Raw genomic sequence first — 27226 nt, 5'->3', positions numbered from 1 at the left:
AAGCGCACGTTTCGACGTTTGATAAACAACGTGTGAAGCATCATTTTCCGAAACATGATGGGAGCAATTAAAAAGCGTTTTAGGAATAAATTCGACAAAAAATTTATCGGTAAAAACCAAAAAGTTAAACTGTATAAAGAGAAAAACAGTAAGATCGAACAATTCAAAAATGAAGTCGCTTCTTTAACTAGTCAATACGAACAGGTTTGATATTGTATTACATTATTTTTCTAATTTTTTTTTAATGTTTTTGGATGAAAAAATGTCTTGTGTTTTGTTTCAAACATAATTATTTTTCGTTATTAAAGATTAAATAATTTGCTGCTTCCACAAACTTGAAAAAAAAAAAAATTTCGTTATTATCTGTTATCACCAAAAAAAAAATAAGTGTTGGTTTTCCTCTATTAATGGAAACTTAATCTTACTAAGTAGATATATGCAATAAAAATATTTTTACAGTAATCTGTTATTATAACTATTTTATTTATATTTTAATAATGTCTGTTAAATGTGTAGTAAAAATAAAATCATTTATTAGGTTATAACAATTTATTCTCAGCAGCATGGACAAATTCAAAATTGTGAATGTACATAATACTACACAAAATGCACAATTACTTAGGAAAAGGTCTTCTTAGGAATCAGAATGAATGCTTGGAATATTTATTGATTTATGTATGTTTATGAAACCTACATGATGACCTCTCTTCTTCACGGGGCTAGATTAATGGTTTTATTTTGTTACATGGGTTGAAAGAACTTCATGCAGAATTAAAATAAGTTTGAAATACGGAATGATTAGAATTAAAATTTCTTTATTCAAAACATGATAGAGAAAATATCATAATGTATGCATCATCATTATCCATGTATATTTATCTGCTTATCTATTATGGGTTTTTTGGATATTTCTGTAAAAAAATTTTCCATGAGAAAATTATTGAGATAAAAATGAAGGAGCATTTTATATAATGGCATTTTTTTTTACTCGGAAATTTTTTATGTTATATGCAGAAATTAATTTTTGTAGATAATTAAAATTATCTGTTGCACTCTTATGTCACTTATGGTTCAAAATTAATTCATGCATCAACTTTATGCTCTGGAATATTCATTTCTCTTAGATATCAGTAAATTAGGGAATTTTTTTTATATAATTGTTTTGTATATTTGTTCTTAAATGCATATCACTAAGATTTGGGAATATGTATTCAAAAGTGTGTTAATTTTTTTACTTTCTTTTTTCCTCTTCTTTCAAATACTCTAAATAGGGGAATTCTGATCATTTTGACATTGCTACATGACCATTTAGCTATTATTAATTTTGTACAATAACTGTCCATTGGTTATTTCACTGCATTAAAACTTTAAATAACATCAGAACAAGTGTTAATGTTCTGCCATCCTATTGAGAGTATTCCCAATTTTATTCTTTATTTTAAAATTCTCTATTTATAAGTTGCAAAATCCTCCTCTCCCTTTTTATTTTGCTACTTCACCTTATATTATGTATATTTTTGTAACATTTAAAATTTCCAGTTAATTTATGGAATCCAATGATATATTTGTAAATAAATTTTTAAATTGTTAAAAATTATTTCATGTATTGAGTAAAAAATTTTGTCTAAAAACATATTATGTGATTTACTAAAACTATTTTCATATTTTTTTTATTAATTCATATTACTGATATTTCTAAAAGTCTAGTAATTTTTTTAAATAAAGGTATTAAAGATTTTGTTTTGTTGAAATATTATCCAAAGGGTCAACATTTCATATATTTGACTTTTATATTGAAGTTTATTACCACAGTAAATAAAATATCTAGATCTAATCTTAGATTTATTTAGCAGTTTACAAAAAGAAATCAATAAATAATATTCATAATGGATAGAGCAAAGTTTCTTTACAGTTTCAACAATAATTTCACCAATTTCAATAACCAATTGCAATTTAAATAATAATTATTATTTATTAAGTATAAGTGATTATTATGGCTCTTGAAACTTTTCTAGAATGCATAATCATTTCTCTAGAGTTTCAATTCAATGCTTTTTTTTTAATTCTCATTTTCTCCTTTCTTCCAGTTTGATTCACTATCAACGGAAAAGTTTGAAGATTTTCCACTATCTGAAAAGACAAAAAGAGGTAATTTGTTTCATATATATTAATAATTAAATTTAAATAATTTGTACTATGATTCAGTTAAATAGGAAATATGTGACAGGCTGGATAAAATTCTTTGACTATTTTCAAGTAATATATATATATATATATATTTTATGCTGGATTTTTGAAGAATCTAAGAATTTTTGGCAACATTTTAATATTTAAGTAGAGAAAAATATCAAATGATTAAAAGAAAATATCTACAATAACATATAATTCTTAAAAAATAATATATTTCTGTACCATGGTTGTTGCTTATTTGTAGTACATCTTAGAAATGCATAGATACTTATTATAAATTGGCAAATATATGAAAACTTGTTTAATTTATAACAATTACATTATGCTGTTTCAGTACAAATTATTTTGCTGAATAAATATTTGAAAACCATATGAGCAATAAAGAGTCACTGTTGAAGGTTCTTTTTTATATATATAATTTTGTAATGCATAATTCTTGTTTATTATTATTATTATTTATTTATTTAATGACAGAATAAGTCAAAAATAATTTTAACTTATTATTACTCACATGCTTTATAACGTAACATTGAAGGAAACAGTTTTCATATAAAAATTCATTTCGATTTAGTGAAGGCTTCAGAATTAAAATGATGTATGTTATTTGAAATACATATACCTTCTGTAAGCAGCATTTAAAGATCTGATAATAAAAGAAGAGAAATGCCAATAAAATTTTCACACTCTGAAAATTCACTTAAATGTTCAGTAAATCCATATAAATTTTTCTCTTGTTATATTTTTATTGTCACCTCCATTAAATGAATAGAGGTTTTAACAAACTTCTATTTATTTTATTTTTCTTTCAAAATGAATAAAATATTTACAATGCCCATTTTATCTGTATGAGAAAATTAACTCTATTGTGTCTCTTGAATTTTTGTTTCACTTAGTTTGATAAAAGTAAATTCAAGTATCATGAACGACAGATAAAATATAACTGTTTACTTTGTGCATTTTTGAAGAATCTTAATATATTCTGTGTAATGAAATAACTTGAATTGTAGAGTGTATATTTGTGTTTGATGTTTAAAGAATATATATTTATGCAATAATTCGATTTACTCCTGTTCTAAAAAATAATCACTTTCTATTCTCTTAAATTCAGGCTTCATTTGACTGAAACTGTAAATGCTTTCTCTGCAACTTAACAATTTAAGATTACATAATTTCTAAAAATGTCAGTCTCCCTACCTTCTGCCTTTTTATTTGGACTATACCAGTTTCTGATCATGGTTCTAATGATGATCTTTTTAAACGCATTTTAAAAAATGAATTTGTTCTTTGTTTGAAAAAGAATAAAAATGTGGTTTCCAGTTAAATGCATTCAACTCTCCTAGAAAACCATTTCATATATATATATGAAATGGTTTTCTTATATTAAAATCCTGAAAACTATATTTAATTATAAAAAGAGTTAAAATTAGTCATATATAAGCATAATTAATTAACTTTCACTCTTCTTTTCTTTTGTAGGTTTGAGGGACAGTAATTACATTACTCCAACTGAAATACAAAAGGAATCTGTTGGTTTAGCTCTAAAGGGTCATGACATCCTTGGTGCTGCTAAAACTGGATCAGGCAAAACTTTGGCCTTCCTTTTACCTGTATGTGTAAGATTTTTCTTCTAGACTATTATATTTATTGATATTACAATATTTTATGCTAATAATTTATTATAGTTGCTTTCAAATTGAATGGGCATTTCTTAATATAATTCCTAAATTTTGGCTGAAGTGGACCCTAAAATATATTTTCATATGAATATTCTTCACACGTCATTTTGTATTATAAATAAAATGTGGAATTGGTGAATTGGACAAGATTAAATAACTTTGTCAAGCAGGTGTTATTGTAAAGTGATAGTAAATTAATTATCAGAAGTTATTTATTTAACCTCTTAACTATGATGCCTTCTGCCTTGAATTATTGTGTTTTCAAATGTATAAGATGAAATTAAATCATTCAGAGACATTTAATTAATAAATAATGGATAATGCTTAAACATCTTCAGTATGTTATAGACTTCTGGGTGAATCCATTTGACATGGTATTCCTGAAACTAAAGGTTTAATTTAATTAGATAGTAGAAAACAAAACAAATAAAGGGTTAAATAAATATGAATTGACTATTTCCACTTTCTTGACTTATTTATACTATTCAGTGTTTTGATATGTTGTACTATAGGTTAATAATCACAAATTCTTTATTAGCTTATTAAATATTTTTTAAAATTTGCAAAAATGCAACTTTCTTTATCCAGAAAAATATACAAGCCAAATGTCTCATGATATTCATTATTTGCCTTTATGTGTATATGAAATCATGAAGTTTTACTTTTTCACACATCTTTATTGATAAATTTTAAACTATTCCTTTAAAAAAAAATGTTTTTACTATTTGAAGATTTATAAATGTATCTCAATTTGAATTGAACCTGTAAAAGCTGATGTATGTTTTTAGTTCCACTTCAATTAAATTAACATTGTATTTAAAAGCTGTACTAGGATTATTTTAGGATGCATCTCATAATTTTAAATCATTGTCAAGTGAAAAAGGGGATACTTGAGTAACCATCTTCCAAAATTTTATTCCACACTAAATGGTAACTTTTGATTCTGACACATTGAATATGTTCAAAATTTGGAATTCATAGTAGATCTCTCACGGAATCACATTTTGATCTTGCAACCTTTTTGTACTAAAACCAAAACTATCATAAGAGAGCTACACAAGCTCTAGAAACAGAGGTATGTTGTGTTACGATGTCAAAAATATCAGATTAGCATTAATAAGGCATATGACTTTGGAAACATTGTTTCTACAATGGAATTAAGTTTGCTTTTTTTTTTTTTTTTTTTTTTTTAGTTTTTTATTTTATATGGTTTTATTTAGTATGGCTATATTTTATTATGGTTTATCTCAATAGTTTTATGAAAATTTAACTTTTAGGGTTGTTGTTGTTTTTTCATGCTATAAAGGAAAAAGGGTTTTTTTTTTTAGCTAATTAATGCAATAAGTTTATTATGAATGTATTGATTTCATCTTATTTTATCATTAAAATTATTGTAAATAGTTGATAATATTCATGCTATATACAAAAAGTGTCTAAAAAATGGCATTCCTCATTAATTTATATAATAATTATCTTTGCTTTATATTTACTTTTCAGGTCCTTGAAAAACTGTACTGTCTAGGTTGGTCTATGTTTGATGGCCTTGGTGCACTTATCATTACTCCAACAAGAGAGCTTGCATATCAGATATTTGAAGTATTAAAAAAGGTTGGAGTTTATCATAGTTTTTCAGCTGCATTGGTAATAGGAGGAAAAGTTAGTATTGAAAATTTATACATATTTACATATTGATTTATTTTAAAATATTTTAGAATAAATTATTGTTTTTATTAACTATGCATCTTTATTTGTTAGGATTTGGATAGAGAAAGGAAAGCTCTTGACAAGTGTAATATTTTAATTTGTACTCCTGGTCGACTTTTACAGCACATGGATGAAAATCCAAATTTCGATACTCTGAGCTTAAAAATATTAGGTATAGTTGAACAAACGCATTTCTTTATTTTTTAATACTTTATTTCAATGTTTTAAAACACCTTTATGTCTAATGATAATAATCTTTCATATTTCTAATTAGTCAATATATCTTTAGTTTAGTTTTATTTGTCCGTAGTCAATTCAGCTTATTACTATGTAACTAAAATTTGACTTAGCAGGGGTGTTTGTGCTCCGGGGATTTTGAACTTCGATACCCGGAAATTCCGGGGATCGTCGTTCAAAAGGAAGTAGGAATAATAATGAATTATTTATTTTGATCTGGGTAATTTTGTTTGCTTTGAAAGCAGAAAACGCAAGGTCAGTGTGTGTGGTGAAAACTTTTCCTTTCTTTCTGCAAAGGCAGTGATAATGCGTGAAAAGGGGGGAAAAACTTCTTTTTTGTTCTTTCCTTATTGCGAGTTATGACTCATTCCCCCGGTTCTCGGACATTCTCTTCTGGATTCTTTTCGGCAAGTAGGCGCGGCAGAAAAAAAAGGGAGAGACTTCGTTCAACCAGATGTGCGATCACGTGACCTGGGTTCAAAGGTCTTAATTTTGCAAAATTAATGGTTATTAATTTTGCAAAAAAAGTAATTCATTGAACTTTTATAATTAGGTCATTCAATACTTCATAATCGTAATTTTTCATTCCCCCCCCCCTTCTCGAAACTCCAAAATGTCGGTAGTAAGTCAGTAAAAGTTTCCGGGGATTTTTTGGGGTCCCACAAACACCCCTGACTTAGGAAATAATGATGTACTTATAAAAGAATAATTGAATGATTTTTCTGTTGAAAACTTCTCTTATTCTCCTTCTGAGTTTTTTTCCTACTCACCTTAACTTTCCAAGCTTCTTTTAGAGCTTTCAATGGATCTTCAAGTATGTAAACTCTTTTAATATTATCTATTTTGAAGACTTTATTCTCAAGACTCTGCTATGTTTCAATTTCCATTTTTGCATATAATTCTTGGAATCAATTTTTTCTTTGTCATCTTTTACATGTGCACAATGTCATTGTTAGTTCTTTTTTGAATATTAAAATGTCATATCAGAACTTTTTTAACCAGATTTTACATTTTACTATAATATTAAATTTTCGAATAGTTTCAGCTGATGCCTGATTACCTCATGACAGGATTACATTGTGCAACACTTTTTTCATTTCTTTTTAATTCTTCATATGAGGCAGCAGTTTTTGCTACAAAAAACTTCTAATTTCATAATTTGTTTGCATAGCATGATATTATTGCTATTTTCTTTTAATAAAGGAAAATGTAGATGTGTATCATAAAATTATAAAAAGCATAGACTTGTTTGTTAAGCATTAGCTAGTTCCCCCCCCCCTTTTTTTTTTTTTTTTTTTGTCTTTCTAATGAAATTATTTTGAAATATGCATTTATGTATATGTGGTAATATTATAATTTGAAATTATATTATATTTTTATACCATGTTAGTTTTCAAGAAATTGGCAATTATTTCCTTATATTTTGAATTATTCTTTAAAGGCATAAATCAAAATTGGTGGGTAGGTAAAAACGTAATTATTAATTTTTTGATGCTGTAAGTTTTATTACTAAGAAGCATTTGATTTGAGATCTAAAAATGTTTGATCCATAAGAAATTATTAGATATTTTTTATTTTGTTATTATATACATATTTTTAATTTGATATTATATTTTTTGCTTCCTTTCTTTTCTTAGTACTTGATGAAGCAGACCGAATATTAGATTTAGGATTTCAGAAATCGGTGAATGCTATTTTGGAAAATCTACCTCAAGAAAGGCAAACTCTGTTATTTTCAGCAACACAGACTAAGTATGTCTAAGAATGTAATCTTGTATAATTAGACTATTATTTAAAAAATTGTTTTCAAAATTCATTTGTCTTTTTATTAATTTATTTGAAAAACTCTGAAGAATTTAATTGTTTAATTGTTGCATTATATTTGAAACAGATAAGAATTTTTATTAGATAGTATAAAGCTTAGATGTATATTTATCATAATATACTTCATGGCAATATAAAATATATTAAAATAAATATTTTAATAAAGAATATATATGAATATATGTACTTGAAAAAGCTCTATTTAATTTCCATCATTATGAAGCTATTTCTCATGCCTTAGAATCAGCTTTTTGTTACTATTATTATCATTAGTATTATTCTTTACTCAAAGAATAGCCATGACATTAAAGATACCATTGCTGTTTAATGTTTCCTCATCTTAGCTTTTTCAGGAAGGAATCACTCGAAGTGGTAAAATAAGTGTCAAAGATTGAATAACAAATTAGGACTATAAAGCAGGAGACTCACTGCTCCCAAATATCTGTTTTTACTAAATCAAATTTCTGTTTCAATTGAATGGTCCCCCACCCTCTTAACGTATTAAAAATATTTATGTAATTCTCATTTTATCAGTCATGCTTTTTCTTACCATTCCTTTGTCATAATTGCTCTAATTTTATAATCAGCAAGATTCTCATTTGTTTTAAATATTTTATTGAAAAAGAAAAACTTGGAATGCTACAACTGTAATGACTTCAGGGTAAGTCAATTACCAAAAGAAGAGAGTATTTGTTATCACAGCATTGCTATGAGTACAGGATAAACCTTATATACTTTCAAAACATATATATATATATATATATATATATAATGGAAAAGTCTTATAGAATGTAACAATTTTTAAAATAGTCTAGTGAAATTCAATCATAAAAGTTGCGGTCTCAAAACTTTTTAATACTTTCTTCACTTTTAGAAAAAGAATTTTGTAATCTTGTAATTTATTTTACTACATTATTTGTAATCTTTTAATTGCTTTACAGTATAGTAATATTTGTTTTATTTTAACCTGCTTTCTTTTTTTTTTTTTTTAGATCTGTGAAAGATTTAGCAAGATTAAGTTTGAAAAACCCAGTGTATGTATCTGTACATGAACATGCTAAGCACATTACTCCTGAAAGTTTACAACAAGTATGTAAATATTTATCCTTCTCTGCCTCTGACCACAATAATTCAAAATGTCTTTGGTTAACTAAAATTTAATATGTTGTCTTTACATCAAATTTGGATAAGTATATATATTTCAAATTTTGGGCATACAGGAACTTTCCTGTCTGTTTGTCCAAATACAGTTGAACACAATAATTAAAATACATGACTTCACCAATAGCTAGAGAATAAAATAATAACATTTGGTGCACTGTTTTATTATCCAAAGTGTAGATATGTTTAAAATTTTTGTCAAGGCTATCTAAGAGCATTGATTTATGTTTCTGATTATATACATAAGAAATAATTCAAAAAATTTTATAACCTGAATAAATGAAATTTTATGTTTGATCCTGTTGTTAAAATTGTAGATTTGTATCAAATTTTACTTTCAATCAATCGAAAAGAAGTCTATTAACTCTTTAACATCCAAGCACTTTTCAAGTGGCACTCCCTTTAACATCCAGACTTTCTCAACGTGTCTCTGAAAGACATGGACTCTTCCTAGCTGAGGGGCAGTTACCCCCCGCACTCTGAAGTAATAAAACTGTCGACGCTCTACCTTGAATAATTGCCTTGCGGTTTTCGACAACGAGATTCATTTTCCATCAGCTTAAGAGTTTTATTCTAATGTATTTATATTTTTTAGTGTGAAGTGTTTCGCTCATCATCTTTGTGGGGTATATTTTTTTACAAAAAATTTGAAATTTATTCTATAATTAATTTTTTTTTATTTGTAAGTTTCATGTTAGGCTTCCAAACCATTTAAATAAAAACTGGCTTTACTAGGAATTTCAAAAACATCTTTATGTTCCATTTAATTCTCAATAGGCTTTTACACTTTTTTTATTTCCAAAATTAAGTAATATGTCATATATTACCATGTAAAAAATTTTTACATAGTAATGCAAAACATACATTATACATATATCAATGCAATTAGTACATTTTTTTACATAGTATAGATGTCAATGCTTTCCAGTGATAAACAAGATAATGTTTTAAATCTTCATTTAATACCGAAATAAAAACAATCGTTGGATAAAAAAAAAATGTTATTGCTCTTTTTGAAAGATGTTTCGAAAATAATATGTTCTTTCAAAACTCAGCTAAGATTTTTTTTTATTGTCTTTAGCATTTTTTTTTTAGTATAAACGATTATCTTTATTGAATTTTTAAATATAAAATATTACTTTGCATTTTCGATAGTGATACTAAGAGAAAAGTTTTAGAACTTTAATTAAATTTTTAAAGAAGTGTTCACATTTTTTTTTCCAAAACCTTACGCATTCTTGCTTTTACATTAAATAATCGAAAAAGAATGTAGGGTAAATATAAATTTCAAAAATATCTTTATTTTGCCACTCATTTTTACTAATCTTTTAAAATATAACTATTAAATTTTTTTTCTAACCAAGGGAATATATTACGTCAAACGTTATATATCTCATCTATCGAATTGTTTCGATAGATGAGATAACATATTTTTAAAACTTCATTTAATAATGAAATAAAATTCGGGGGGAAAATTACTCAGCGAAATATATTTCGAAAATACATTCCTTCAGTTTTCGGCCTGAACATTTTACTAAAACATTACATTCTTCATAAACTAAATATGAAGATTTAACACATTTAAAATTACATTAATCATAAATATTACATTTTTAGTATGAACTGTCATGTTGAATTTTTCAAGCTGAATTTCTGATTTTAAAATGTTATGTGAAGTTTTCTATAGTATTGTTAAGACAAGATAAATTTTTGAACGAAAGCTTCATATTAAATTTCCACAAATTTCCACACGAGGGAATCATTTGCAAATTTTTGATAATATGTACATTATATAGCATTTTTGACTCCTCATCTCTATCTCTCTCGTTCATCTGACCCTCGTTAGTTTCATCCCCTGCTTCTTTGCTTAGAATAAACGAGAGATCATCTAAAGTATCATTTTTTGGCCAACCATCATCTTCGTTGATAGATCACTGTCACTTTCGTCAGAATCAAGTAAAATTGCTTTAATTTCTTCTTCAGTGTGTACACGATTTCTTTTACTCATAATGAAGAAATAATATGCGTTTCAATAGAAAAATTACTCTGATAATCCAAACACCCGATTCACAGTACATAAAATAAAGAATCAGAAATTCACAACTGAAGAAAATTTTTTAGAATGGCATTCTAAAGAGGAACTCAGTATTTATATAACTTATCTCATTCTTTGAAGAGGGCGATACATCCAATCTTTTTTTTTTTTTTTTTTTTTTGTCTTTTAATTCTATTTTAAAAGTGGTAGTTTGTACACGGCCTCAGAATTTCCGACAGTCCTTTGATGAAAGAATAAGATGCTTGGAGTGTAAAACGACTTCCTTCCATAGTAACAACTGTCGCTACCCATTTTGTAAGAAAACTGCTATGTGAATAGGCCGCATTGACAATGCAATGGTTTGTCTTTATATCATTACAATAGTCTTACTACTGAAAAGGGCTTCTGATGCTTGTCCGAAAAATAAACAACGTGTCGGTATCCTTATATATCATTCATCGTTACCAGAGAACTTCAGTGGAAAATTTCTTTTATAAATGGCCATAAAATCTTTCCAATTTTGAGCTAACAACACGTGAAAACAGAAACTAAAACCCTTTCAAAATACAAAATGTACGCCAACAACCCATTTAGTGAATTCCTCCTCAACCCCTACCGCCCTAAGGCACAGGGGAAACTACTGTGAAAAAGCCGCGATTGTCAAAGATAACGAGGACCTCCTGGAGTGTTCTGTAGAGTAGCCTCTTTTAATACCCATCACCCCTAAAACGGCTTACAGCCGCCCCAAACCGCCCCACGTGGATGTTATAGGGTAAATTCTCAAACCGCCCCGCTGGAATCGAGAGGGTTAAACTTTATACTTGGTTTTCTTTCCTATGTTATAAAGCACAAAACACTCAATTTTGTCACAATTCAACCTCATTTTGCAAGTAGAGAGATAAAGGCAATGCTAGTGTTGTCTCCCTTTTACCTGAGTCCAACTTTAAGGATAACAAAAATCTGATTGCTGGTGAGTGAGTTTTAAATGCTTGTCCAAAATTGACAGTTTTCATGCTGGAGAAGGGGAAATACACTTTTAATTTGGAGTATATGAGAGAATTTGGGTTAGACCACTCTTGCTGGTTTGTAATCATTTCATTCATTAAATGTAATTAAATGAGGATAGGGATACATAAGTATTTTTTAGGGATCTTTTCCTTTTTTCTCTCTTTAAAAAATTAGTTTAAAGGCAAACAAAGATATAGTTTGAATACATAATTAGACTTTAAAAATACATACATTAATTATTGATTAGATTTTATAAATACATACATAAAGATTTATGCCATTATATTCAAACTTAGTTTTCTTTCTGTGTATTTTATATTGCAGAAGAAAATTTGCCTCAAGATTGTTCTTGTTTTTGACTATTTAAAATGCTTGATGATTTATACAAATAATTTGTAATAAATTATCCAAAAAAATTTATAATTAGTTGATTTTTTAATTTGTTTCTGTGAGTTCTATCACATAATTGAATTTATATAACAACAGCAATTTAAGAATTACTTAATTATTATAAAATTTGCTTACCCTTTTTATTTATTTTTCAGAGTTATGTTGTATGTGATGCGCATGATAAAATGAATATGATATGGTCTTTCATCAAAACTCATAAGAAGCAAAAAATTTTAATTTTTATGGCTAGTTGTAAGCAGGTTGGTTTCTATCTTTCTCGAATTTTTCTGTTTGATTCTTAATTATTTGTTGAGAAATAGCATTCATAAATATTTAATTTAATCTTATCATTCCCTTACAATTTTTCAGGTTAAGTATGCATACGAAAGTTTTTGCCGTTTGCGACCTGGCGTTAGCGTTACGGCTTTATATGGATCATTACATCAGCTACGAAGAATGGAAATTTATGATGAATTTTGTAAGAAAAATCATGTAGTGATGTTTGCTACAGATATTGCAGCTAGAGGACTAGGTAAGAGTATATTTATTTTTGTGTTCCTAATTATCAGGGGTTTTTTTACTATGTATTCTTGTATATATTAATTATTATCAGAATTTTTTATCATTTTATCTTTGTAACTTGAATTTATTTGCATTAATAGATTTTTAAAAGGTTAAGTAATGAAAGGCAGATTAATACTAAATTTTTTTAAAATTATAAATGCTATTTCTTTTGAGTGTTCCTTAATGTAACTAATTTTTAAAAAAAAAAAATACTTTTGCTTTTTAGATTTTCCAAATGTAAACTGGGTTGTGCAGTTAGATTGTCCTGAAGATGTTAACACCTATATTCATAGAGCTGGTAGAACGGCAAGGTATGATTCATTTGTATCATTATACATTTCTTGTGCTTTTGTGTGGTGTCTTTTTTATTTTTCATCAAAATTATACTGTTTTGATGTTGTTAATAAATAACTTTTACTATAATTATGAAGTAGCATTTTATATGACATAGTTAAATTCTTTTTACTTGAAAATAAAAAATTTAGCATAATAAAAATTTTGTTTTGGAATGTGATTTTATGTCGATTATAAGAAAAAAATTGTTGCTTTGCATAACATTTATCATTATGACTTTATTAGTGTTATTACCTAAATGCTGATTATAATAAAACTCCAGTAACTCATCTAAAGAGAAACAAAAAAATTTTTAGCTTATTTATAAAGATTTTTTTTTATTTGCATTGCAAATAAGAAATATTATTTGAATGAAAGTCCTCTTAAAGTTGTGTGCATACAATTGCTAATGCAATAAAAAAAAAAAAAAGCTCTTTAATGCAAGATCTCATATTTCTTACTATTCGATATTTAATTTTTAATTTTGCTTTTTATATCATCTTATATTAATCTAAAGACATAAATCAGGTTTCTAAAATATACTCACCTCACTAAAGAGATGAGCATATTTTAGAAACCTGATTTATGCCTTTTGCTATAGTGATTAAAGAATAACTAGTTATTTCTTTTCTGTTATAAAGATCTCTATTACAACAAATTAAGTAAAATTATCGTGGCCTAAAATTCCACCAAAGATATATCATGTCTGTTGGCCTGTATACTTTGTTATACATCATGTATTAAATTTATGCATTTTGGTCCTAATAGAATTGTAAAGAATGGGGTTCCAGTTGAAATGTCTGATGTCATGAAGTGGCTTTTTCCAGAGCATCCCAAACTTTCTCTTAATTATTTAAATTCTTTGATTTTTCTGGATACTCTCATTCTCTTAAAAATTACCGAAAAATTGGGCTCTGTGTAGTCTCGATTGACTGTAAAATAATAGTGTTTGTACATGCTGTTCTTAAAGTCTTGCATAGGATTCAAAAGTGTCATCCTTAAAGCATTTACCATCATAGTTCATGCATAGAAGGCATATAATGGGGGTACAATCATCCTATACGATACATCCCAATACAAGAATTCTGTTTACCCCATAGTGATTTTCTCCTCTTTTTTTGAAAGGTACAGTGGGATCTAAATGCTTTCTAGCTAAAGACGTTGAAAATCACACTGCATTCTGATCCTTGACTCCTCATTGAAAAGAATACTTTCTCAATATTGATGCATCCAAGACAGTCTTATTAACATGAAGGGCCTTCATCTTTCTACATGCAGTTTATCTAGAAATTATTATTTCAGATTAAGCTGCCAGATCTCAAGGCAGTTCTGGCTATTATTTACATGTTTTATTACACATATTACTCTATATGCCAATCTTTTACAAATGTCATGATTTTTTTTATTCACCTCAAGGAGCATTCTTGCTTTGTTCCTAAAGTTTAAATTGTATAAGATGGATGTCATTATTCAATAATACTATTCATTTTGTTTACGACTCTTTATATCTTAACCATTCATTGAAATCATTCTAAGAACTAATTTTAAGTTAATATAGTCAATATCTCCTCTAGATTATTATTATTTTTATCAAAGAATATACAATTATGCAAATTATATTTCTGAATTAGAGAAGTTATTACTTTCATTCTTTATATTTATATATACTTTCAACAATTTAATATGCATTAGGTATTCACGTTACTTTTATCATATTTCATCTTATATATTACAAAAAATTTTAAAATATTAGTGTAGTTGTTTTGATTATTGAAAATAATTGGATTTTTAAATTAATTTTTCAAATCAAAGCAATTTACTGCTATGATCTGTCTGATTTATGAGAGTAAATTATATTTGAAACAATAATTTAATAGCAATTTATATATAATTTGTTGATAAAGTGTAAGAAACAGAATGGCTTTCAAATTGAACATCTAAACGTTTGCAACCAGCAAAGCATATGGTTACTTCCTTCTCCTGAATTATTGCATTATATATAAATAATCTTAATGGAGGTGTAAAAGCATATTTAAAAAATTTAGAAGACATTTAAAATGGATCTGAATATGACTATTTTAGAAAGATACAGTTCACGTGCTCACTAATGAATGTGTGTTAATTGGAACAGACACATTGCAATCTAACTACAATTTCTAAATTTTGAAAATAAATGCTCTTTATTTTTGCTGATAACTGCATTTTTCTTGGACACAGGAAACTAAACGATTTTATCTCAGAACAATGCAAATTATTGTCATTCAATTTTGAGAGACAAAAAAAAAATTAATTTCACATGATTCATGAGTTAAAATAGTAATGCATTTATTTTTAAAAATTCACTTTAAAAGTGTGAATTAAATTGATTTTATCACACATACACATATATGTATATATTTCAACTTTCTATGTACTGTTATAACAACAAAAATAACTGCAATGTTTTTCTTTCAGATATGAAAAGAATGGTGAAGCACTTTTGGTTCTTTTACCTTCTGAGGCAAAATCTATGGTTGAACAACTTCGTAACAGAAAGATTCCTATTGAAGAAATACAGTATGAATCTACTTACTTAATTTAAATTACTGTTTTTGAAAGTCTAAAACTCTTTAATCAAACTTCTTGTCTTCCTTTAGGATTAATCCGAAAAAATTACAATCAATTCAGAAGAAATTGGAATTACTGTGTGGTCGGGATGAAAGATTAAAGGATACTAGTCAGAGGGTATGTATGCAGTTTAATTTTTTCCCATGAATTATCTCTATATATAATACATTAATGTACTTGGCACAGAAATTACTTATTGTCAAATAACAGAAATCAAATATAAATTAAACATCATACAAATTTCAGACTTCTTCATTGAACATTTTTACAGCTGCATTGAATTGAGTGCCTCACTTAACTAATTAATGGAGCTGCAAAATGTTTTTAGGAATGTTTTGCAAAGTATTTACTGTGTTTCCAAAAGTTCATATATGATATAAAATATTTAAATGATATTCTTTAGCTACTGTTATGCATATTTTGCTCTATGGAAATATACTATGTTTAAATACTTCAAGAAGATAAAAATCTTAATAACCTCTTTAATCATTTTATTATTATTTAAATGAATTGTTTTAATCTTTAAAAAAATTGAAATTTACTAATTTATTATGTGAAGTAGTTGTAAGCTAGTAGAAGATCAACACTCAGAAGAAGTAGAAAGTTTCTAAATTCTTATTAATTTTATTTGCTAATTTTTCATGTTTTATTCGCTTACTATTCATGCTTGCATCTTATTTGAAAACTGTAGTAATTGAAGATGTCCCATATTTCTACATTACTTATAACCTAACATTGAATGATGTGCTTGTCTTTATATTATAAAAAGTGAAGATTTTTAGTGTGTGTGTGTGTGTGTGTGTGTGTGTGTGTGTGTGTGTGTGTGTGTGTGTGTGTTTGTGTGTGTGTGTGTGTGTGTGTGTGTGTGTGTGTGTGTTTGCTTGTTTATTTACTTTCCATAACTGGGTATGGAATGTTTGAGAAGAAACTATGAATATTATGTTCTAATAGAGATATTACTAAAATTTATTCTTATACATGAGCCTTTATCTATGTTATCAAGACTAGGAGCTATTGACCTGGCTTTTATTAGAGTTTTCTATAAAATACAGCTATTCGAAAACCCTCTGCTATATTATGAGATTAACTGTACAGAAAACTCATAGTTGATGAACTAATCAATTTAACCTCATAATTTCTCACAGATGATGTTACTCATGTTTTCATATGTCCACCAGTATTTTTTAAGTTTTATTATTGGCAAACATGAGTAATGAGAGTGATTGAGCAAAACTAATCCATGAAAATTTTCTGTTATAATATAGGAACTCTTTGTAATTTACATACAAATGAAATTTATATATGAAATATGTAATTTTTTTTTAATATTTTTCTATTTAGGCATTTAAGGCATACTTAAAGAATATATTTCTTATGAAAGATAAGACCGTATTTGATGTGAGTGCAATAGATTTTAATTTATATGCTCAGTAAGTATACTTTTAGCATTATTCATTATATAGCATTTTCTGCATTTTAATTAACGTGCTACAATTTTTTATTCAGTTGGCAAATACTTATTGAATGGGGAAAATGGTGCGATATCTTACTTTTTCTATGCTAATGAAGATAAACTTTCCTTATTTCTAACCAAGAATTATATCTCAATATGTTTATAGTATTATTTTGACTGGATTTAATCATTTTGAAGCCACTGATTCATTTTATTTATTTATTTGAAACCAACATAGTTCATTACATTTAGGAAATGGAATTAGAATAAAAATTATACTATTTATATGACATTTGAAATTTTTTACAATATATTTACTATGTTAATGCATATCATTGTAATAATAAGAAACTTTTTTATTATGTATTTAGATCTTTAGGCTTAACAACTGCTCCAAGAATTCGTTTTCTTGAAAAACATCTCAAAAATCAGATGCAGAAAAGTGAAACAACAGAAGAAAGCAACAGACTTCCATCAGCTGTTAGAGATAATTTATTTTTCATGAATGAATCAGATGATGAAAGTGACATTGGTGTTGATCCAAAGGAAAACTATCCAATGATTCTAGATGTAAGTTTTCTGCTTTAATTTCTGGAATAGTAAAATTTGAAAATTAGTCCATAGATTGTTTTTAAAATATGTTCATTATAATCACAGCTTCTTAAAACTTTTCATTTGTACTAGTTTTCAAATGCTAAAATATTCCTGGATTGGCCGACCTGCAAAATATTTATTCATAGCAACCCTTACATTCATTTAAGTAAGAAAATAGAATAGAATGTTGCATTATTTAATTGTTTGAAATGTTTTTAAATCAATTTATTAGGAAAATTTTAATAAAAAGTTGCTAATCAAGATAATTTTCTAAAATATTTTTATATAACAATTCAGAACACTGGAGCAGAGTATATACTATCATCTTGCTTAAAATCAAAAGACTAAAGTTCCAATTGCAGCTTATTTTTAATAATATTAGAGATGTCTGATAATAGTTATTTTTACTCTAATGTCATATTTGTTTATTTTAATGGGTATATTTTTAGAGAATAAGTTATGCATATATTGATTTCAAAATAATTTGTTTCATGCCATACATGTATGTGATATTTTTTTCACAATATTTGATATTTTTTCATTTTCAAATATTTTATGCGTACGTAAAAGTCATAAATCAACATTAAAGATGGAAATAAAATATAAAACAGAATGTGAAACTTGGTAATCAACATATTTATTGCTCATTAGGATATGACAATAAATATGTTGGCTTCAAATTATAGCGGTTGTGCTAACAGTTAAGTGAAAAAATACTGTCTTCATCTCAAATGTGGGTAAGACATATCTTTCCAATGTGGAAAGTTGGAAAAAAGATACAAAGCTTGGAACAAAATAAATAATTAAAAGGCAGGTTCATAATAGATTATGATAAATCAAATATAATAACATAAGGAAATTAAAAGAAAATGTAATTTGCAAAGGACATATCTTTTTCTCCTAGTCAGATTAAATACTTGATATGCTGTATGGCTGTTGCCAGATCAGTACTTTTGAATGTATGAAATGAAAATAATAGTGAAAGAATTATATTTGAAATATAAAGAGGTATAAAATGAAAGAAAGTTAAAATAAAGAACTTTTTTAAATAAAATTTGACTGGAAAAAAAGCTATAAAGTAAAAGTATCAATCTTGGCTTTGTGGCCCTTCCATAATTTACAATATACAGGGGTGTTTGTGCTCCGGGGAAACCCCGGAATTCCGGGGATTTTGAACTTCGATACCCGGAAATTCCGGGGATCGTCGTTCAAAAGGAAGTAGGAATAATAATGAATTATTTATTTTGATCTGGGTAATTTTGTTTGCTTTGAAAGCAGAAAACGCAAGGTCAGTGTGTGTGGTGAAAACTTTTCCTTTCTTTCTCCAAAGGCAGTGATAATGCGTGAAAAGGGGGAAAAAACTTCTTTTTTGTTCTTTCCTTATTGCGAGTTATGACTCATTCCCCCGGTTCTCGGACATTCTCTTCTGGATTCTTTTCGGCAAGTAGGCGCGGCAGAAAAAAAAGGGAGAGACTTCGTTCGACCAGATGTGCGATCACGTGACCTGGGTTCAAAGGTCTTAATTTTGCAAAATTAATGGTTATTAATTTTGCAAAAAAAGTAATTCATTGAACTTTTATAATTAGGTCATTCAATACTTCATAATCGTAATTTTTCATTCCCCCCCCCCTTCTCGAAACTCCAAAATGTCGGTAGTAAGTCCGTAAAAGTTTCCGGGGATTTTTTGGGGTCCCACAAACACCCCTGAATATATCAACATTGCTTTCATATGAAATCCTTTACTTGCATCTTAAAGCCATTTATTAAAAGTTCAAAGATAGATGCAGGCATATTATTTATAATAAAGTTATTTCTTAAGTGCTTGCTTTGATTGTTTACTGAGTTTGTTTCATTGCAAACTTTATTCATTCTTATGAGTTGAATCATTAGTGTTATATAATTTTTTAGCCATCTTTTATTTAAAAAATCTTTTTATTTCTTTCCATTTTACTCCTGTTTATTTCAAGTATGATTCTTCTATGATCATCTTCATCACTCACACTCAAAAGTTCTTGGCCCTTACATAGCAACACTCACAAATGTGTGCCAAAATCTCATATACTGTAAACATCCAGTACAGAGAAAAAGTCCTTTGCACTGTTCTTTTTTCCTTTCTAAATTACATTTTCTTTTAATTTCCTCGGGATTCCCCGCCCCCTTCAGTATGTTTCCAATTTGATTTACCTTGATCCATTCTGAACTTTTTTTTAGTTATTAATTTTATATCTTAGCTTTACATTTTTCTTTGCTCTTTCCACATTGATATTCTATTTAGGTTGAAGAGAATGTCTTTTCTTTTATTTGTTTGATACTGTTTTGTAAAAAATGAAATAATTCCTCCTGTGATCTGCATATCTTTAGAATTTTCTACATTTAAAAAAGAAAATGATATTTTTGTGACTAAGATTAAAAATATATTTCTTCTGTGTGGTACAGTTTTATACAAATTACTATATGCAAGATAAAAAGAATTTTTAATAAATAGCTTGTAATTATAATTAAAAATTTGAAGCTTAAACTGTTGAATCACATTTAACAAATACATGCATTTATTTGCATAACTTAGATATTACTTTTTCAGATAAATAGGATGTTATATTTAATTATGCTGATGATTTTATTTTAATATTAAAATCAGTTGTATATATAAAAAAAGTTTATTAACATTACTTGAATTTATACATTCATTCATGCATTAAAGGAAGCAATGTTAAAAAAAGGAATAAAATTGCATTTATACTTTAAACTGTGTATATATATATATATTAGAGATTGCAATACTGGACCAAAATTACAATACCGGTATTCGGTATTTTTTAAATTTTAATACCGGTATTAGAAATTTTAGAGAAAGAAAGAAAACACAGGTGTTTCTTTGTTTTATTTGATAGTTTTGTTAGAGAGTGTAAACATCACAAAAATAATTTGCAACTTATAAATTATAACAGTATATAATCACAAAAAAGTAAAGGAACATCTTATTTATTTAAATCAGAAAAAAAGTGTAAATATCACTATTCAGTCTGTGGTACTATTACAAATTTTTGAAATGTGATCTTAAAAAACATAATGCTTCACTATCGACAGTAGTGACATCATAATCTTCGATAATTGAACCGAAATCTGAATGTGGATAGGTTTGTGAGTAAAACGTTTTAAGAAAATTTACTCTAAACTTAATCAGGTTTGAATTGATTATTTTCTTCTTTTTCATTTTCATTTTTAAAATAATTATAAGTATTTAAATACCATTAGACATTTTCTATTTCGGTATGCCTTTCTTCTGTGCGATTTTTCAATGTAATTCTTTAGATAGTGATGTGTGCTGTTCTTTCAGTGACTGCAACATGAAATTTATTGTTGCATTAGCTGTTAATAAATTAGAATCTCTCCGACATAATGCCTCAATAGTCAGTTTTATTGTAAGTAGAGCTGATATAGTTCTGGATATTAAGTCGAATTCACTATCTGAAAAATTAATTTACAGGTTTAAGTCGATTATTGCTTTTTGGATTGGATTTCTCAGTTTCAAAAATCGTTCCATCATTAGGAGTAAACTGTTCCAACGTGTTTTAGAATCTAATATTAACATATATTCTGTTTTATTTTCAGTTAGTATATATTTTAGTAAAATATACTTTTTATAGGGGAACGTTTAAATATCTTAACAATTTTTCGAACTTTATAAATTATAGGAAGCAATTCTTGATAGATTAATATTTCATCCTCATTAGCAATATCTTCTTCAACAATTACATTGTCATTATCTTCATTGTCAATATCGCTCTCACTCTTACTCTCTTCAAAGTTGGAATCCGAAGTTTCTATATCCACAGTATTTGGATTCTTCTGTTCTTTATGTTTTTGGTATAATACATCTATTAGTCCTAATTGAATTCCATGTGCATAGCACAACTGCTGATTTGCATCAATCAACTTTCCAACTTTTTTCATAACTGTTGCTCCATCAGTCGTTCTGGATACAAGATTTTCTTTCAGGGATAATCCATGTTTCGCTAATTTAGATTTAAGCAATTAATTAAGCCATTTATTAGCTAATTAATTTCGCCCGTTAGGGAGACATAAAACAAAAACGTATGCTATTTTGTCATGTTGACGATCCCTGAACAGATAGTGGAGAGAATTTTAAAAATTTCTAGTAAATATCGAAAAACCGGTATTTAAACTTGTGAATACCGATATTACAAAATTGTAGAAATGGCTCAAAATACCGGTATTCGGTATCCCGGTATACCGGTATTGCAATCCCTAATATATATATATAATATAATTGCTTCCTATTAAAAAATATTTTAGTATCTTTAATTGGAATTGATACTTAATGTGGGTTTTTTTTATTCATATTCTATTCATAAAATGTGTTTCATAGTCAAATGAAGTTTTATTATATGTTATTTATGAAATTGAATTTTTTTGTCTGATTTCTTTTTTATTTTCAATGATTTTTTCTGTGATAATATATATGTTATAAGACTTAATACTGAACTAATTTCTTAAATTTTAGGGCAATCCTGAAATACTTGAAGAGATTAAACCAAGAGCATCTAAGCAACCATTAACAAAATATGCCTTAGCCAAGAAAATACTGAAAAAGGGAGTTTTGCCCAACACCATTATTAAGTTTGATGATGATGGAAAGGTGAAATTTATGTTTTTTATAAATTAAAAAAGAAATGAAACATTTAATTGTAAGAAAAACACCTATAAAATGCTTTATTCTTGATTGAAAAGAAATTTAATAGTTCAATCTAAATAAATATTTTAGAATTTTTATTGTTATTTTTTTATTTTCTTCAAAAATATAACTTCATGCATTTGAAAATATTTTTTTGCTATAGTTTTTTTAACTATATTTTATACTTTTATACTATTACTCTTGTTTAATTACATTGTCGGATAATTTTTTTTGGATCAAAATGTTTCTAGAAGATTATTGGATTAGAAACAATGAATTAAATTATGAGAAACTTTTCATTGACTAAGAAATTAAAAAAAAAAAAAAAACCATTGACAAACATTGTAATTAAAAAAGAAACTGTGCTTACTTTTTGTAAAATGAATTGAAAATTATTTTATTTTTGCATAAATTACAGAAGTAGTTTAATATAGTTTGTCATACTAGTTTTTATACTTTTGCAAGCGATCTAATATTTTTTTTTTTCTTCTGAAATAAATATGTTGATATTCTTATTACATTAGTTATTAACATTAGTTTAAGTAGTCACCTTTGCACTCATTTAGTAGGGCTGTGATGGTCCTATGCTAAATTCTTATCTTCATAACCTAAAGGGTTTTTAATTTGAATACCTGATTCCACTGAAGAACCATCTTGTAGCCAAGTCTAGTACATGCTAAATCCATTGAGATCAGAAATATTTTTGACATGGAAGTTAGGAGACATGAGTATTAAATTAGATGTCACCTCGTCACTTGTTCATAATGACTGAAAATAAGAAGTCATTAAAAGTATTCAAAATGATATATAAATGTAATTTTTTAAATTTTCTCTGCCTTTTTTAATCTTTTATAAACATTTTTGTTATCATGCTTCATAAATGAAACTATCAAGAAATCCTTTAGACATATAAATTTTGCACTATTATTAATAACACTAAATATTTTTTAATAAATTTTAGCCTGCTCAGACTGTGTGTGGTGCACCCATTTTTACATCAACTCCAGAACTTCATGAAAATATTGGTGAAGGTTTTGACCTTGAAAGTTTAAATGCAGACCTAAGTAATGAAAATGCTGAGGATAAAGGATGCTATAAAGAACACATAATAAAACCCAAGCATAGGGTAAGTGCATTAATACTTTCTATAATTTTAATTAAGTATTACACATTCACATTACTTATTCAATACTGATCATTTGTTCACTTTTCAGAAAAAACGACTAGCTCTAAAGAAAAAGAGATTAGAAAGTAGACCAGAAGGTGCATCAGCAGTATTGGATGTTGCTGAGGTAATCTTGAACTTCTTTACAAGGGTTTTGGTGTTAAATCTGACCAATTAAGATGCATATATATAAAATTGGTATTTTTTAAATAAATTATAATGTTTATGCATTTAAGTAATTAAATTTTGTTTCAATTATATTTACAAGGTTTTTAGTGTTATAGTACTAAAAATCATAATTATTTTATAATGACAGGGTTTAAAATATACATGTATTATTTTGAAAAATTATAATAATGAGCTCAGCGTTTTGAGATACATCAGATATTTTTGATACAGTATAATTTTATTCATCAGTTTTATTATAATTATCATAACATTAAAATTTTCTAATCTTCAGTGAATATTTGTTGTTTTTTTTTAAGTGAAGGAGCAGTATAATGCTTTCTATTTTTTTCTAGTTATTGATAGATCATGTACATGGGCCATTCAGAGTGCTATGAACTTATCCATTTTCACCCTACTTCAATAATAATAAATCAATTCATCATGCATGATAGAACATAGAAATAATGTTACGTCATAGATGATTAAAAGATTCAATAGTTTACAATCTAAAAGGAATGAATGGTTACTGATACAACATATTCAACAGCCAGTTCATATAAACTGTTTCTACAACATATGTGCTAAACATTTAAAAAATTAAAGCTCCAAGTTTAACAATAGGAGGAGTCTAAACGACAGAGGTCATAGTCTGTCTAATGGGGAGGGGGTTACGACTGCCTAATAAAGGTACTACTGTTCGGAGGAGGAGGAGGAGTATAGTGACAACATTTAACAAATAAAGGTTCTGTTCTGTCTGTTTCTATTCTGAACCATGGTAGTGCATATAGATTTTTAATTATTCAAAATATACTAAAACTTCTTTCACTTGTTGACACTGGTAGAGTGATGCAATTGTTTGTAGGAAATGAGTCACACATTTTAATCATAAACTAATTTTTATTTTTATAAGTAAAAAATTTGCATTTATTCTTTTATGTTCGAATTCTTTTGGCCCTTTAGTTACAATTTTTGGTATTTCTTCTTTTAAGAATGAGAATGAAGCTTCTTCTGGCAATGATGAATCAGAAGATGATATTGATCCAAATAATATGGAGGCTTCTCATAGTGAAACTGATCCTGAAGAATCTCGCAACTTTGAAGATGCTGGAAGTAGTTCTGAAGAGTTCACCATCCAAAATGCTGCTGAATCAGATGGTGAACATTCTCTGCCATCAGAAAATTCATCAGATAGAGAAGAATCTGAAAATGAAAAATCAGAAGAGGAAGTGCGAATGAGGTTTGTATAGAATTGAAAATGCATTTATCTTTCATTTATTCTGCAAATTGAAATCATTTGATTCAAGTTCATATTTTATTTTAAGATTACTTATAAAATAAATTTAATAAATTCATATGAAAATAGTTTATGTTGAGGGGATGAAGATATATTCTTTAAGTTACTAACCACCTTTGCCATTCAATTGGTTTACCTTTTTTTTTTAAATAAGTAAAACAACTAATGCAACTTATTTGATTTTTGGTTAGCTAAAAGTATTGATTGCAACAATTTTTATTAGATTGGTTAAGTTGGTAAAATCAGTACATAATTGAAACTGGTGGGGTTCTGTGACAATTTCATTTTGTAACATTTCTTGAAACAGGATTGTGATAGAAGGATTCTGTTAATTTTCATATGAAATAAAAATTAACAGAATCTGTTTAATGTTTGAGATTAGAATTGGTCCTTTGATTTTGCCAAATTTTTTTGTACATACTTTTTTATTGACACAATACTTTTTCTATTATATAATTCTCAAAAGCAGATTATGCACATGTGGGTTCCTATTCCTGCACATGTGCGATCCTTGGAAGCACTTTGAATTTTATTTTGCTATATTCAGGGTCTTGGAAAACTATATGATTTTTCATTAGGTTCTTGAAATATAGGCACAGTTAGAAGATTGTGAGAAGATTTTCAATTGAGGGACAAAAATAATTCTATTTGAAAATTGTTCTGTGATTTCAGATGGCATTCGCCACTTTTTCTAAAATTTATTATACCATCTGAAATCATTGAACATTATTTTTTGAATATATATATATATATATAGTCTAAAAATTCAAGTGGATAGAAAAGTACTTATAATCATTTTTTGACAAAGTTGTATTTTTCAAAAAGTCATGCAAATATCAATCTAAAATATTTACTAGAAATTTCCATTTATTTATTTAACACATTAAATGGAATTGCAAAAATTGCCTTTGAGAAAAATGTAAATATTTTTCCAATTTAGTTTTTTTTTTTTTTTAAGTTTCTCTCTAATATAGTTAAGCTATCTTAACGTTCAACAGCTTAGTTTATATTTTTTTTAATATTGCAGCTTTTCAATGAAAAAGTTTTCCTTTTACATTAATAGCTTTTTATTTAATGGCAAAAAACCAATGATCTAACTTTCTCACTTCACCCTTAATCTAATAACATATTAGTGCTCTGTTTTCAAGGACCAACTCATCAATTTAAAGCAATAAATGTATTTGCTGTTATGTATTTTTTTTTTTTTTTTCATATTTTGTTTATTTTTATTAAAATTTAATTTGAGTATTCTTGAAAACTCCACCAACAGAAAAGAGGCATTGATGTGGGAGAGTTGTCAATCTTCCATCTTTTCTCTCTGTTTAATTTGAAATAAAGAGAATTGGTATGCAACAAGCATAATTGCCACATAAGGAAAAAATTTTCAACTGGCCCAGCAGCGGAGAAAATATTATTATGCCTTAGATGCAGAATTGGAATGGTCTGAAAATGAAAGATAAAAACTATCCTTTCTCTTTCTGTTAATTGCAAGTAGCTAAGTGAAAAATAATGTGATTCTATTTTTATGGAATTGAATAATTTTTTGAATGATGTAGCTTGTAATTCAGTAAAATTTGAAAAGGTTGAAGTATCCAGAAGTTGAATTGACAAATTTTTATTAAAATATTGAAAAGGCCAAAAGTTTTATCAGAAATAGTATTAAGATTCTGATATTACAATCCTAAGGAGCAGATTTAAAAGGGAATACTTTGTAATTAAAATTATCAAGGTTAAAAATCTAAAGTTTTTTTTTTAATTATCCTTTAATACATAATTCTAAGGTTAGTGCATTTCACCTAAAATTTCTAATTAATAATAATCATAATAGTCTCTAAAGCAATCTAACAGCTAATTATACCTTGTTAGTTTGAGCAGAACTGATTTTTTTTAATTCACTCTTTTCTGTTATAGGAATAAAAGAAAACAGAAATCAAATAATATGGAAAGAAAAACGAAAAAACAACGAACAGATAAAGATTACAGAAGACTAATCAAACAGGAACGTACTATTGAAGATGACGAACAGCTGGCTTTGCATTTTCTTTCCAATACTTAAATAAAAATATTTTTAGCAAATTTTACTTATAAATTTGTAAAATAATGTGTAAATAAAATGTTATTTATTTA

The 27226-nt window shown here is 26.9% G+C and overlaps 1 protein-coding gene across 1 annotated transcript; it reads left to right on the top strand.

Moving 5' to 3' along the window:
- On the top strand, positions 1–27226 carry LOC129963963 (probable ATP-dependent RNA helicase DDX10). Its single transcript, XM_056078594.1, has 19 exons — positions 1–204; positions 2088–2148; positions 3667–3797; positions 5364–5522; positions 5622–5742; positions 7445–7559; positions 8624–8720; positions 12381–12485; positions 12595–12757; positions 13016–13100; positions 15577–15678; positions 15759–15846; positions 17071–17159; positions 17554–17752; positions 22302–22436; positions 23434–23598; positions 23687–23764; positions 24795–25042; positions 27011–27226. Exons 1-19 carry the CDS (start codon positions 55–57, stop codon positions 27153–27155), a joined length of 2436 nt encoding a protein of 811 aa, XP_055934569.1. The 5' UTR covers positions 1–54; the 3' UTR covers positions 27156–27226.

The sequence above is a fragment of the Argiope bruennichi genome, chromosome 3, assembly GCF_947563725.1.
Source record: "Argiope bruennichi chromosome 3, qqArgBrue1.1, whole genome shotgun sequence".
In the NCBI taxonomy this organism is placed as follows: domain Eukaryota; kingdom Metazoa; phylum Arthropoda; class Arachnida; order Araneae; family Araneidae; genus Argiope; species Argiope bruennichi.
This window is presented reverse-complemented; position numbering and strand designations above follow the sequence as displayed.